We start from the raw sequence: 15,542 nt of genomic DNA on the forward strand, positions 1-15,542 counted from the left end.
CTCTTTTCCTTCATATGGTTTGTATGTCCCACCACACTCCCTATTTCCTCATCCCCGAAGATAACTTATTCATGGCACACCCATTATTCTTTGTAGGAAGTTCTACTCGTCTTGGAATTTGGGAGAATGCATTTCCTCTGAGTAAATAATTTTGGTATCTCCTCCCGTAATTACACCCACATTGTACAGGAACATTGGCATTAGACATACTTCTATTATAGCAACTAATTAATTCATTTGACAAGTCTACATGTATTAATAACAGCTGCTAAGTACCTGTTCCTCTTCGTGAATTTCAGTTGGCGGTACACAAAGATTGCTGGGTTTCTTCGTCTTTTGAATAGTGCAAATTGGACGCCCTTGAAGAACAAAGTAGAAGGCGTATGCAATTCACATAAGCTGAGGGGATGGCAGGTGAGTTCTGTGTGTCAGTTGCTTCCCTTCAGCAGGTACTTTACTCAGGACTGGTTACTTATGATACATGCCCTGTAGAAATCTGCACAGATTTTTTTATCCAGAGGAAATTTCATACTACCATTTGCAACTCATTTTCAGTGTCTTATTGTCATTACCAGGACTGTCTGAAAATTATTTTCAGCTTAACAGGAGTTGTTTTTGTGGAGAGAGAAAAAAAAAAATTCCCATCACTTCAAAAGGCATCACACCTAAATCTGTATAAACTCTATTTTTAAATGCTTGTTCAAAAACATTCTACTTTATTTTGTATGAAGAAAATTTGTGTAATCCAACATTAGCAAGCTGCGAGCATGAACTCTACAGATGGGAATTCAAAAAAGCCTTAAAACCCTAGTAATGACAATATCTCTGCTTCCTATTCACCAAAATCAATGTTTAAAATAATGACTGGTGATCTGGACAATTGGAAAGCAGTACTATCTTTTATTCAATTGTGAAAGACAAGTTTTCAAGTCAATTTTTTTAAATGTTGCTTTGCTAAGGAAATAGCCTAATGCAGTTGACATCCCAGAGATGTGTGATACTGATTTCTTTCAGTTTGTCAGTGCTTACTCACATTACTTCTTTGTGATCTCAGACCACAAACAAAATACTCTTCTCTCTTGAATTATTATACTTTTTTTTTTTTTTTTTTTGACAGATTAAGGTAGATTTTGCTCTTAATCTTTCTTCAAAGTTTGTATTGTTGATCGTATTTTAAGATGCAGCTGTATTGTTTCAGATCTGACTTAGTACTTTGTTGCTGTGCTATATGGTATAATGTATGGTATGAGACAGAACTGGAAGCTTGTCTGAAGATCTCAACCATAATACGGCATTGTGCCACAGGCCTTAATCCATCCTTTCCCATTTTGAGCATTGCATTGAAGCATGAGCAAGAGAAGGGTAAACATTCCTGCTAGGAGAATCATATACATACTTGCTTTTATGCTAGTATAGTATATATATATGCTTACTTACATAATGCACGTATTCATTAAGCATATATGCTTCGATGCTAGTATAGCTTTTAAGGTGGCAAACACTGCTTTGTGGATTTTATACAATAGACTATGATAAGAGTATGTGTGGAGGGGGCCACTTGTCATCAAAGAACTCCAAGCACATTAGAAGTCATCAGAATTAGTCTAGGACATGATGAAGGTAAAACCTGCTAGAACAGTAATCCCAACCATCCACTTGTAATTTTGGACAGTGCTAAGCTTAGCCAGATGACTTTCTGTGTCAAAAGATCCAGTGTATTATAGAATCGTTTGAGCTGAAAGGAATCTTTAAAAGCCATCTGGTCCTACTCCCTGCAATGAAGAGAGACACCCACAGTTTGATCAGGAGCTCAAACCCCCTCCAGCCTGATTCTGAGTGTCTCCAGAGATGGTGATGGATGGGAAACCTGTGTCAGTGCCTCACTGCCCTTACTGTAAAAAAAACATATTCCTTATATTCAATCTAAATATCTCCTCCTTTGGTTTGAAACCATTTCCCCTTGTGCTATCACAACACACCCTTCTAGTGAGTTTGTCCCCTTCTTTCTTACAGTCCCCCCACTCTGGATACTGCAAATGTGTCCACAAGTATTTCTTATTCATTCTTTAAAGACAGATCTTCTCTCACTATGCATCTTTCCATACTCTAGTCCAGATGGCACCAAAATGTAAGCAGGAAAGGTAAGACAGACATCCTAACAGACATCTCTGGGAAACTGAAACATATATGTTGAAAAGTGGATAGTAGCCACTTCATTTGGTGCTGACTTTGGAAAGACTGTGAATTGCTTCAATAAATTTTTCAGTCATAAAACAGCATAAAATCTGTATATAGGTACTAGGAAGTATTTGTTATCTTGGTGTTTGTCCAGTAACAAAATAGAAGCACAGTTTTTCTGTTATTAACAACTAGACTTCATCAATGTAGTTGACCATCTGTTCTTTATCTGTCCTTCTTCCAAGAAAAGATAACTGCTCTTGCAAATCTCATCGTTCTACTTGGCAGGAAATGAGTTGTTCTCATGCTGTCAGCTTCTTAATATTTTCTCTTAATTTACAGAACTGAAACCAACACATATTAGCTGGCAGCCTTCAGTAAATGCAAGCGCACACCATACTGACAGATATGCCAACACTGAGCTGACCGTGAGGCGTGGGCAACCCTTCACTATTACTCTGTACTTCAACAGAGAAAAGTACCCTGGGGAGAGCCTAGCCTTCGTCACTGAAATAGGTAATGCTCCCTTAGATTATTCCATACTCACACAGCTGTAAGCACTATTCATTCTAGCTTCCCCTTATTATCACAGAACGGCTTAGATTGGAGGGGACTTTAAAGATCATCCAGTTCCAACCCCCTGTTGTGGGTTGGTTGCTAGCCACCAGATCAGGGCCCAGAGCCCCATTCAACCCAGTCTTGAATGCCTCTGGAGAGTTCAAAGCCATTCCTCCCCGTCCTATCACTATCAGACTGTAGAAATATTTGGTGTCCTTTTTGCCTGTAAGCTCCCTTCTTGTACTGGAGGGCACAATGAGGTTTCCCTGGAGCTTTCTCTTCTTCAAACTGAACAAGCCCAACTCCCTCAGCCTGTCTTCACAAGAGAGGAGCTCCAGCCCTCTGAGCATCTTCATCACCCTTCTCTAGACCCACTCCAACACCTCAACATCTCTCCTACACTGGGGACCACAGGCCTGGATGCAGTACTGCAGGTGGGGCCTCATGAGGGCAGAGTGGATGGGGACAGCCCCCTCCCTGCTCACTGCCAGCCCTCTATTGATGCCACCCAGGATGCTATTGGCCTTTCAGGCTGCAAGCACACACTGCTGGCTCATGTCTAGCTTTTCATCCAGCAGGACTCCCAGGTCCTCCTCCAACAGGTCTGCTCTCAGAGCAGACAGACGCTACTCTGTGTGCGTATCCAGGTTTACCTCAATCCAAGTGCAGCAGCTTACACTTGACCTTGTTAAAGCTCACGAGAATCCCACATACCCAATTCTTCAGGGTGTCCAGGTCCCTCTGGATGGTGTTTCTCCTTTCTATTTTGCCAACTTACTATTATGCTTAGAGATGCAAATTTTCTTTGTGCATTTCTAACACTTCTTCCCCCCACAATATGTTCCTTTGCGTGGAACCTTTGTAGCCTAAGTGTGAGGTTAATACTGAAGTAACCCTTTAGAATGTAAACTAATTGCCTCATCTTTCTGGCAGGACCAGCCCCCTCAGAATCCCATCGTACAAGAGCTGTATTTAACCTCTCTGAGGTGGGAGCAAGTGGCTGGAGTGCTGCCCAGGGACCCAGTGAGTCTGGACATATGACCTTTATAATATCTAGCCCAGCTAATGCCATCATTGGACGATACAATCTCATCCTCCAGGTAAACTCAGGGAACAAGATCTTCTCCAGATTCCTGGGGCAGTTTGTGATTCTTTTCAATCCTTGGTGCCCAGGTAGGTGCTGATGACTTTTCTCTTGAATGCAACTATCTATTAGCTTGCTCCTTCAAGCTGGCTTTCTTTGGCTTGCTATATCTCAGCTATGCATTCACAGATCTTGTTTCACTACATTAAAAACGCACCACCTTCTCTCACCTTTTTAATGAAATGTGCTCTATGGGATGACTACAGACTGTCTTCAGGACTGAGCAGATCGCATATTCTGTAGATGAGAGCTAAGAGACTTTCATTTGCACATGTACATTTCAGAAAATAAAGCAAGTATACAGTAAAGCCCTTTACTCACACCAAAATCAAAGCAATACTGCTCTTGTATATGTTATCTGCAGAGATAGTAGCCCATCTATCCTTATAAAAACTGATAGAGGACTAATGTGAAGACTGGTACTTCCCACATCTTCTTCATGGGTTGAAAAGGGCCTTCTCTTGCTGCTCACATTTTTAATTTCTGCAGCCTCAGCATGCTGCAGAAGAAATGCAAATTCCTAAACTCAGATTTTGTAAATACGTAACAGAATCCCATATCCTCTAAGATAACAGAACCTATATCACTCTAAGGTTAAGAGAGCTTGTAAGACAAGATAAATTGTTGCCAGATGATAAAGTAAGTAATGTCCTTATAATTTAAAACTAATGATTTTGCTGAAAAGCCCTCTGGATTTACCTGACCATGCAATGACCACTGCTAAACAAAAACAAGTATCCTTCAAGTAGGATGTGGCTAAATAAGTTGCTGCTCCTGAGAGACAGGAACAGATTCAATTTGAGGATACATTACCACTATAGGAAGTGCCATAGTAAAAGGGAAATAGAAAAATTATGTTCCCTGCAAATGACTGTAGATACATTTCCACATAGGAGCTTAGTCATTAAGCTGGAAAAGACAGGAATTAATTCATACACTGTAATGTCTGTAAATGAATACTTAAAGCAGTCAGGGTTTCAGATGGAAATCATGAGGGATATGGAAGTACTTACAGGTCAAATGATGAGAACCAAAGTAGAATGTCCCTGAAAAGACAAATGCAATCTTAAACTGTCGAAGAGGAAATACCTCCTCAGATGTATACATATTAATATCACTGCACCAGAAGCTAATGTGACCTCACTTGGGCTATTCTTTCAGTTAATCAATCCTGAACAGAAATTATGGAGTATAACATGTTCAGAGCAGCGTTACTACCATGACTGAAAACACAAAAAGTCTTTTGGATAGGAAAAAAACTACTTAAAAATTTTTAGTTTACCCAACAGGAAGCAATTAATTTCACAGATTACATTTCTAAAATAGATACAGAATTTGGAAACAGGAAATTCCATCTTCTAAGAATGGTAAAATTAACAATAAACTTATTAATTCATGTATGAAATGATGTTTTAATATTGAATGTCTTTACGAAACTTTAATAAAGGGAAATCTCTCCAAGATTGCAGCCTCAACCATTCTGGGATTTGACACAATCTTTTTACTTGCAGGAAGGAAGGGAAGGGAAGGGAAGTTCCCTTAGGAAGGTAAAGAAGTTGACTCAGTAGAACAAGAAAACTTTTATAAATATTTTCTTAAATCCTGAATTTCTGAAAATAATTTTCAATATTATGATATTAAACACAGAGCCAAGCAGATAGTACTACATAAAGAGAGAACAAATCAACCTAAAAATCTGTGGGAAGCCAATGCTCCTGCAGAAGCTACACGCTGTCAGAATAGGGCAACCAATGAGTAGCAAAGAACAGTTCAACAGGCTTTCCTAATAACATTCTGACAGTTGTTTGGATCAGGCAAGTCTTTGTTTGAGATTTTTAAAACAAGATGAACATGACTGGAAAATAAAGGAAAATATTATCTGCACGATTATCTTCAAATGTCTTTTCTAACTACTCCAACAAAGCATAAAACTCCAGAGAACCAGATGGAACTTTTTCCATCTTCCCCACAAAATTGAAACAAAGACAGGCAACATTTGTATAATACCAAAAGGCTATACTAAAACCGAGGAAAACAGTCACAGTAATAATGTATATATATATTTTTTCCTTCCACCAGGACATATACAATAACAAGGAATTTTCACTGAACTGCACGTGTCCAAAGAGTTATAACACTGAGATGTGGTTTTCCAAATAGTAAAGCAAATTTCACACTTCAGGTCATGATAGAAACACTTTTTAAAGGTTGCAAGTTTCCCCCTTTTTAAGTGTAAAAGCATGTACAACTTGGTTTTCAGGTGATGATGTCTACATACCTAATGAAAATGAGAGACAGGAATATGTTCTAAATGAAAATGGAATTATTTTTGTGGGCAATGCAAAGTACATTGAAGCAAGAGGATGGTACTACGGACAGGTAAGCTGTAGAAACTTCATTTGTCTCCAATATCATTTCAACTTACCATTGTTTGCTTCTTTGATAAGTAATATATATTTATATGCAAACTGGACAAACCTGGCTGGCTCAGCTTGTGGTGTGCTCGCTGTGTGCCTACCATGACTTTGGCTTGAGAGCTTAGCATAGCACTGTAGCTAGTGTTGACTTCTACAAGTACTGTGAGCTCCATACACATTTTTAGAGCTTATCTGTGAGCAGAGTATCCACAGTACAAATGAAAATATTCTCATGGGGCTCCAAGACACCCATTGTTTTTAATGAAGTTACAACCGGCTAGAAATGACACCGACATAACTCCAGGGAATCCAGTAACTGCAGACAGAATAAGCTTGCCAGTTTCAGTTTTACAGAAGTCATTTCTTCTGATGGACAAAGGCACTACACCAAACTTAGGGTTTGTTTAGATATCCTTGGCTTTAGCCAATATTGTAGTGTGAATTGCACACTACTGACTTTATTCCTCACTGTCCCTATAATCTTTGGTCTGGAATACCTCAGAAAGGAGGAACTATAGTGGAATCTGCTCTGATCACGTTAGCATAATTATTTTCTTAAAAATTTCTCCTACCTTATCACAGTTTCAAGATCACCTCCTAAACATCTGTCTCACCATGCTTGATCTGAGTCTATACTATCGTCAGGATCCAGCTGTTGATGTAGCTCGAAGAGGAGATCCTAAATATGTGGGTCGAGTCATTAGTTCTATGGTAAGAAATGGACAACTTACTCTATACAAAAGCAGAATGCATTAGTTACCCCATGTATGGTATATTACACACAACTGCTTTTGACTGTTTTTAGATCAATGGAAATGATAATGATAACGGAGTTCTCCTGGGAAAGTGGCAAGGAAGCTTCCATTCACATGAGAATCCATCCAGATGGGATGGCAGCGTAGTAATCCTCCAGAAATGGCGTCAGGATAACTACAGGCCTGTTCAGTACGGCCAGTGCTGGGTGTTTGCAGGTGTGATGTGTACAGGTAAGCACTGAGGGTAAAGGATTGTGGTGAAACAGAGGCACTTCATGACCTCGGGTTTTTTCAAACCTACAAAGCAGTTAATTCTATAAAAAGGAACAGTGCTTTGAAGGCATCCTGAAGAATCAAATGTTTTGATAACTTTTTTTAAATCTCAGACACATAATCTATTATAATCTATTACAAAAGTGTTGGGTTTTTTTGTTTTGTTTTTGTTTGTTTGCTTTTAATGTATTTCAGTTCTGAGGTGCTTGGGGATCCCAACTCGTTTGGTTTCCAATTTTAACTCTGCCCACGATGTGGATAGAAACCTGAGCATCGATAAGTACTACGACAGCTCTGGAAAAAGTCTTAATATCAGCAAGGATTCCACATGGTAAATATAAGTTTTTGCATCTCCCAGTATCATGTAAAACTATATTCCATTGTTTTGGGGAAACATTTACTTCAAACAAACCAAAAAAAAACAACTTTTTTTTTTTCAGTCCCATACATCAAACTAATTGCAACTTTCATAAAAACGTAAAATGCTTCCACTGACAATATACCAGATTCAAAGTCTCTTATTAACTCTTAAGCAGCCTGTTTGTGATAATGCAACTCTGTACTTTCCACATTCTTAACTAGTTTACTGCTACAGTAACTTTCTTTCATCGCACATTCAAAGCCCCTGTTTCTCAGCTTTGAATGTCATTCTCCTTAGGGAGCCTCCCCAGTAAGATTTTCAGCACTCCTTCAGATAGCCTTTCACTTTACGGGAAAAAATAAGAGATAATTCAAATACGGTTTGCAGGTGGAAGAAAATAAGGTTATCAGGGGAAGTAAGCAGAGATTCAGCAAGGGAGAATCATGCTTGATCATTTGGTAGCATTCTGTGATATTGGGACTGTCTGGATAAATGAGCAGAGGGCAGTAGATGTTGTCTATCTTGACTTCAGCAGGGCTTTTGACACTGTCTCTCAGAACATCCTTCTAGTTAAGCTTAGAAAGCGTGAAAGAGATGAGTGGACAGTGAGGTGGACTGAGACCTGGCTGATTGGCAGAGCTTGGAGGTTTGTGATCAATGGTGCTGAGCCTACTTGAAGGCCTGTAGTTGGCACTAGGTCTAGTCTTGTTCACCATATCCATTGGGGACTTGGATGAAGGGACAGAATGTTCACTCCATGTTCACTCAGCAAGCCTGTTGATGATACAAAGCTGGAAGGAATGGCTGACACAGCAGAAGGTTGTGCTGCCATTCAACAAAACCAGGACAGGCTAGAGAATTAGATAAAGAGGAACCTTACAAGGTTCAACACGGGCAATTTTAGGGTCCTACACCTGGGGAATAACTGTATGCATCAGTACAGGTTGGGGGCTGACCTGCTGGAAGAGAGTTCTGTAGAGAAGGACCTAGGTGTCCTGGTGGACACCAGGTTGACCACAAGCCAGCAGTGTGCTTTTGTGGCTCAGATGGCCAATGTTATCCCTCAAGATATCATTTAAAAGAAAAAAAAAAAAAAAAAAAAAAGTGGTCGGCAGGTCAAGAGGAGTCCTCCTCTTCCGTGTTACTTCTAGTTCAGAAAGTCCCTAATCTTCTGACTGTTAGAAACTAGGCATGTACATCAGGGAAAGGATCACTATGATCACATGCTGTCCCTAGATTTTTTCTAATTACTTCCTGCTGCACACAACTACAGATGAACTATTCAACGTTATGAATAATTTGAGTGTAGCTGTCCCAAATTTCTTTTTAACTTGTAGCCCTCACATCTGAAGGTTACCAAGCTCAATCCCCAAACACTGTCCATATGCAAGGCCTAAATCTTTCCTATTACCCCCAAAGTAAACTGTTCAGTTCTGCATACTCATTGCTTTTGTTCTCCTTTTATTAGAGAGGCCTACAACTCAACAGCAGGCAGTAAGTCTGTACTTCATGAAAAGCAGTGAGCTGCTGTAAACAGACAACTTACGTCAAGTCTTATACAATCTTTTTTTTAAAAAAACAAAAAAACAAAAAAAACAAACAGACAAAACAACAATTCCCTACACCTTTCAATCTGTGAGCCTATATGCCTCTATGTTACTATGCTTTCTAGACATTGTACTCTGTCTCTAGGGATTATCATGTCTGGAATGAAAGCTGGTTCATTCGCCCAGATCTGGGAACACGATACAATGGATGGCAGGTTTTAGATGCGACTCCACAGGAACAAAGCAAAGGTAACAGTGTAATGACTTAACGTTCCTTCCCCAAACTGAGTACGATTAACCAAGTTTACACTTTTTTTTCATGCTTTAGGATTATTCCAGTGCGGCCCTGCATCTGTTGTAGCCATCAAAGAAGGCGATGTAGACCTGGATTACGACACCTTATTTGTGTACACAGAGGTGAATGCCGATTGCAACAGATGGATTGTATACAATGATGGAACTAAGAAAAGAGTTTATTGTGATACTGAAATAATCGGCAGGTTTATCAGCACCAAAGCTGTTGGCAGCAATTCCCGTGTGGATATCACTTATAACTACAAATATCCAGAAGGTAGAGTTTGTTATCATAACTTATGCCTTTCTGAACTCCTGGAAGTAGGATGGGTAGCCTGTTTAGCTTGGGTATTTCTCAGATTCCTTTAGAAAACATTTCTGTTGTCAGACTATTTTCCTAATACAGCAAGCACTATATTTTTGTTTTTGTGTACTTGCTAGCATCTTTACTATGACAGACACTAAATATACTTCAGTCTCTCACACAAAATTACAAAATGAAATATATACAAAAAATAGAGCTCTGTGTTTTACTAGCAGAGGCAGACAAATCCGAATTTTCAAAAGAAGTCTTAGAATCCATTGATTGTAATACTGGAAGTTGTTAGATTAGTAAATAGTAACACTCTCCTTTACCTGGCAGGGAGGTGAGGACAACCACCAAGTCTCTAATCAAATACGTTAAACTAGTCTTGTAATTCTAGACATCTATCCCCATATGACCACACTCAGTTTCTCTCAAATAAACACTACTGTGTCCATTCCAACTCTTCATCTTTTCTTTTTGAAGACCCCATTTTACACTGCTCCCATGAGTGGTGACTCAGCCTTCCTGTCTGACTTATTCACCAAGCTATGCTCTCTTGTGCCATCAGCTAACCAGCTGTTATGTGTTTGCACTCTCTGTAGACTCAGTCTTCACAGTACTGGATTCTGAAAACAAAACAGTTGGGAAACAGGAAAGGTAGTGTCATTCGTCTGTACTTAAGAAAACGAAAGAGCAACTGTTAAAAACCACTTAGCTATATGTTTGCAGGAATATTTTTAGATGCCTAATTTCTGAAGGGAGATGTGTCTTTAAATAAGAGTTAAAGCTTGCTGCTCAGAGTCAGTGGCTGTATTTCAGTACTTCCCTCTGCAAGGTTTTAGTGCAAGCACATTTAATACAGAGGCTGGTTACCATCAGATTAGCAGTGACACCTACAACGCTACTGTGTATTCTGATCAAAGAAAAAGAAATCTTGCACACAAAAAAAATCCACCAACAAATGCATGATATTTCATTTCAGTAACTTATTCACCTTGTTACATTATGTTTATTACTTTCGTGAGAAAAAAGAAAAAGACTACTAAAAATATGAGGAACTTCCAAGTATTTCATATTTCTAGGCAAAACAGAGCTGAGACCCTTTGTCATTCTGATAGCTTTTACATAGAGAAGGCCCAATGGCAAAAAAAAACAAAAGTATGAATTTTACTTGGTTCTCTTGTTTAACCAGGCTCTTCTGAAGAAAGAAGAGTTTACAAAAAGGCCTTGGCCAAGATATTTGGATCACGCATCACAGAAGGACACACCGCTTCCCCACATGAAAGATCTTCAGACTCAATGAGAAACCCTGGGATCTCTGGGAAGTTCAAGCTGGCTGAACCTCCAGTGTTTGGCAAAGACATTAACCTCATCTTAATTCTCAATAACCTATCCACTGACCACAAGACTGTGAAAGTGGACATCAGTGCGTCAAGTGTCCTGTACACCAGGAGAGCAGTGGCAGAGATCCTGAAAGCAAACACCTCTGTGGATCTTGGTTCTAAGCAAGGTAACCTGCTAATAACCCCAAGGAGCATTTCTACAGCTTTTCTTAGCCATTAAAATGACCTGAAGGCAAACAGAAGGAAGAAACATTGATATAATGTCCATATCACAGTATTACACAGTACACAGATTACAGTACATTGACCTATTCCATCTCCCAGCAGCACTGTTTATGACAAGATTTTACACGATATTTTTTCCCTTTAAAAACTTGCACTAGTTCAACCAGGAAATGAAGATCTCATGCGTTGTTATAAAGAAGGCTACATCTATATTAGAGCACCAGAAACAACACAACGCCCCTGTTTACTGCAGGGGAGTTGGACCTTTCAGGGTCCCTCCCAACTCAAACAGTTCTATGGTATATGTGCCCATGATCATTACGATACATATAGGAACACATCTTACTCTATAAAGGAATTAAGAAGCCTGTTGTATAAAGATCTTTTTTATCTCCAGGGGCTGCAGAGATAAACACTCCCCCCCTTTCTCATACACACACCCCATACACAGCAGAAAAGTAGTAGGACTAAGACAATAAGTAGCTGACTAGAATGCTTGAAAAAGATCTCTTGAACTATCTTTCTTCTTGACTGAAGTAAACAAATACGATATAGAGTGAGAACAAATAGTTATATGCCTAAATAGTAGAAACTCACAGGGACAGAAATCCAGTGAAATGCAGATAAGAAAATTCTGCTTCAGGCCCAAATCCTCCATTCCAAACTGTAAGGGTGAAATGAGCTCTTTAAAGCAGACTCTGCAGTAGAAGGAAGTGCACAACTGGCCGCACAAGGAAGGAATATACAGACCCCTGCTGCCTTATCTTCTGCTCTCTTTCATAATTTCAAACACTCACTTTTCTTTAGTATTCATTCAGAATGTAATAGTTCCCACATGTTTGAATTGCAGAGAAACACATCCGGTTAAAGATCCCTTATGCTTACTATGGGAAATACTTGACTACTGACAAAAGGATCCAAGTCACTGCTTTGTGTGAAGTCATGCACGGGGTTAAGCTGCTGGTGGAGAAGACAATCATTTTAGAGGACACAAACATTATCATTAAGGTAAACAATTCTGTTACTGATACCCTAAATAGACGGAAAGAACTAAAGGGCCTTCCTGAAGCTCAGTATTTAAGATGAAAATTTGAGGATAAATGCATGAAATTAGACTGCAGTTCCAGCTGTTGTTCTAAAAGTTTGCCTGCTTAATCTGAGAAAGTATGTTTTCTCAAAATGGCAGCGTATGAGAGAGACCACTTTGAATCTGCCTTGTTACCATTCTTCTTTCCCAGTCACATTCCACAGCTTTGATTTTATAGAAATTGTTTTTGTTCCATATTTATTCCAGCTATTGGCAAGTGTTCAGATTGCCTTCAAACAATTTTGACTTCTCCCAGAGTAGAGTTAAACCCTGAATTCTAATCTACATCAGGGCCAGTTTATATAGTTTTAACAATTTAACCCAAATTAATTATGTGACCTGAAATAACACCAACCCAAATATCAGACAGATTTAATGATATGTCTATGTAGTCAGTGCTCTATTTCACTGAAGTGGTATGGAAAAAAAACCCAAAACAACATTGTATGCAGCTCAAAAGGTAGAATTTCTTCTCAGAAAGAACAGTGATGCAGTGGTACAAGCTGCCCAGGGAAGTGATGGAGTCACTGTCCCTGGGGGTGTTTAAGGAAACTGTAGATGTGGCACTTAAGGACATGGGTTAGTGGGCAATGTTGGTGGTAGATGGATGGTTGGAACCATGACCTTGGAAGTCTTTTCCAACCTCAATGGTTCTATAGCACTCTTTAGCTAATCCAAATCCAGCTTCAAGTATTAGGAAAGCATACCAACCATGTGTTAAATTCCAATACTCTTACCAATCTCATTCATCTTCAAACATAAGAGATGCTCTCCTTATAGTTCAACTGAGACTCTAGAAAAGTATAAGTAAATAATGGGAAAAGTGTCTTTGTCATTTAGATTCCTCATCGGGTTGTAGTGAACAGAGCTGCAACTATAGAGATCTCCTATGCCAATCCACTCCCTGAACCTGTGGACCGCTGTGTTCTCCTGGTGACTTTGATGAATCAGCAGGTCAAGATACAGTAAGTGAAAGCATTTACTCATTGCATGATCAACTGCATGATCAACTGCATGATCAACTGCATGATCAACTGCATGGTTAGTTTCTCAGTTAAAAAAAATCATGTAAATTCTCATTTCTGTGTAATAAATATTTTATTTATTAACACCAAAATGCTACCAAATAAATACATACTGAGAATGAACGATTTCTCAACCATGTATTACCTTTCTACCTAAGAACTTCTTCAAGAACTAAAAACTGCTAACAGCCTTCTTGGGAAAGCATGTGCACACATTCTTTTGTCTCTCTGTTATTTCTTTCACTGTTTGGCTTTTTATCTACAATACCCTCCATAGTACTAAAGTAAGTCTGAGCTAGAGTAAATAAATAGGATAGCATCTTAGCTTCCTTTGTTTCAGTCCAAAAAGAAGTTGCTCTGCTCTCCATCCAAGTAGGAGAAAACTGTCTTTTCAAAACTATGAGCAGAGGTGTTCTATTACCTTTTTTTATTATTTTTTTTTTTACCCCAACCCTTGGACACTTTTTTATTTTTTAAACAAATTCACTCAGTGTTGAGTATTAATTACCTAAAGCTTGTTTTATTATAATACAGCCTGACTTTCTGTGGCTCTGGAAATATTTGGACATGATAACTCAAAATATGGAAAATAATTTCTGGTCATCAGGAAAAAAAATATAACCATATTACTGGCACAATGGATACGAGTTAAGCATCATCAACAGACCTTTAACATCAGTCTTCCTATTCCAACTTTCTGTGCTGACTATCCAAACTTGTATCTAGTTCTAACACAGAAGCATGAAGTAGAGATTCAAACCTTAATCACTGTGTTCTAGACTAAACTGTAGTACTGGCTTCTGGCTTCTCTGCCCCAAACAACTCAGTGAACACAGCGCTGGGTCTTCAGTAACCCATTGGTGTCCCAGCTATTGTGCAGTTCTGCTTCTTGGGAATCTCAGGAAAAGACAATACGTGTCTGAATGAAATTATTCTTTGTTTTGTTTTCAGTCTAGCACGACTGGCACCAAGGGAGAGATCAAGAATTTATTTTGAATTCACACCCCGCAGGACTGGGCCCTTACAGCTGCAAGTAGACTTCTCTTGTGACAAATTTTCACATGTTAAGGGCTTTGTAACCATTGCAGTAGCACCTGCATAACACGATGGAGTCAGTCTCCTATTTCAGCATTATCACAACAGGACTTTCTTCTCCAAATAGGGAACAATGATCTCTCACATTACAATAGAGTTAAGTTCTCTGCTTTTACAGCACTTCATTATTTAGTCTCTAACTGTACTTCCTTTTTTCTTTTTGTCATGACATCTAGAGAAATAAACCTTCTTTCCTTGTATAGATAGTTTCACTGTTACATTAAATCTACTGATTGCATTAAGCTTCAGATTTTGATTTTTCCATCAAATAATTAATGCAATCTCTTCATAATCTCATTCTAGTTACCAGCAATAAATAAAAGCTATTAAAATAACTGTATTCTTTTGTAACGAAACATACATTACATGAAAATATTATGAGAAATCACAAGACTGAGGAAAGCTTCTTTTCCTATATTTAACAAGCTTCTTACATTACAAAGTGGATCTCTTCCTCCATTGCTCAGCATCTAGTGATACCTGTGACTTTGTGAATGGGGAAAAAAGCCAACAAAGACTAGGAAAACAGTCTTCCCACAGCCTGTGGGCACAGGCCTGCAATGGAGCAGACAATTCACATACATATTCAACTCAGTAATGTCACCAACTCCCAGGCAGCATGAAGCACAGGAAGAGACTTGCATTAATGTAAAAGCTCAGTAACATGAGGTAACTAACATTTTTTTCCCCACCACTTTGTATGGTCACTAGACACAAAGAACATATTTATCATTACAACACAACACAAGTTGTCCACAGGCAGAACCTGCTCCACACTTCTGTCACAGTGTTTGCATACAGATGTCTCTTTTGAGAGCTCCTGATCCTATCAATGCCAGGCATCAGGCCTCACCCAAACCACACTTTCAAATGGAATCATAGAATGGCTTAGATTGGAGGGGACCTTAAAGATCACCTCGTTCTAACCCTCTG

At 39.0% G+C, this 15,542-nt stretch overlaps 1 protein-coding gene across 1 annotated transcript; it reads left to right on the forward strand.

Annotated features, from left to right (window-relative positions):
* Positions 1-2,516: 2,516 nt before the first annotated feature.
* Positions 2,517-14,616, forward strand: LOC306952491 (protein-glutamine gamma-glutamyltransferase 6-like; the record flags this gene model as incomplete). Its single annotated transcript, XM_079543203.1, has 12 exons — positions 2,517-2,694; positions 3,670-3,909; positions 6,141-6,259; positions 6,880-7,008; positions 7,103-7,283; positions 7,521-7,656; positions 9,379-9,482; positions 9,562-9,804; positions 11,027-11,344; positions 12,253-12,410; positions 13,330-13,454; positions 14,466-14,616. Coding segments are annotated over 12 exons (2,082 nt in total), but the record flags the coding sequence as incomplete, so codon positions are not given.
* Positions 14,617-15,542: the final 926 nt, after the last annotated feature.

The sequence above is a fragment of the Tetrao urogallus genome (genome assembly GCF_951394365.1).
Source record: "Tetrao urogallus genome assembly, chromosome: 16".
NCBI classification, from domain to species: domain Eukaryota; kingdom Metazoa; phylum Chordata; class Aves; order Galliformes; family Phasianidae; genus Tetrao; species Tetrao urogallus.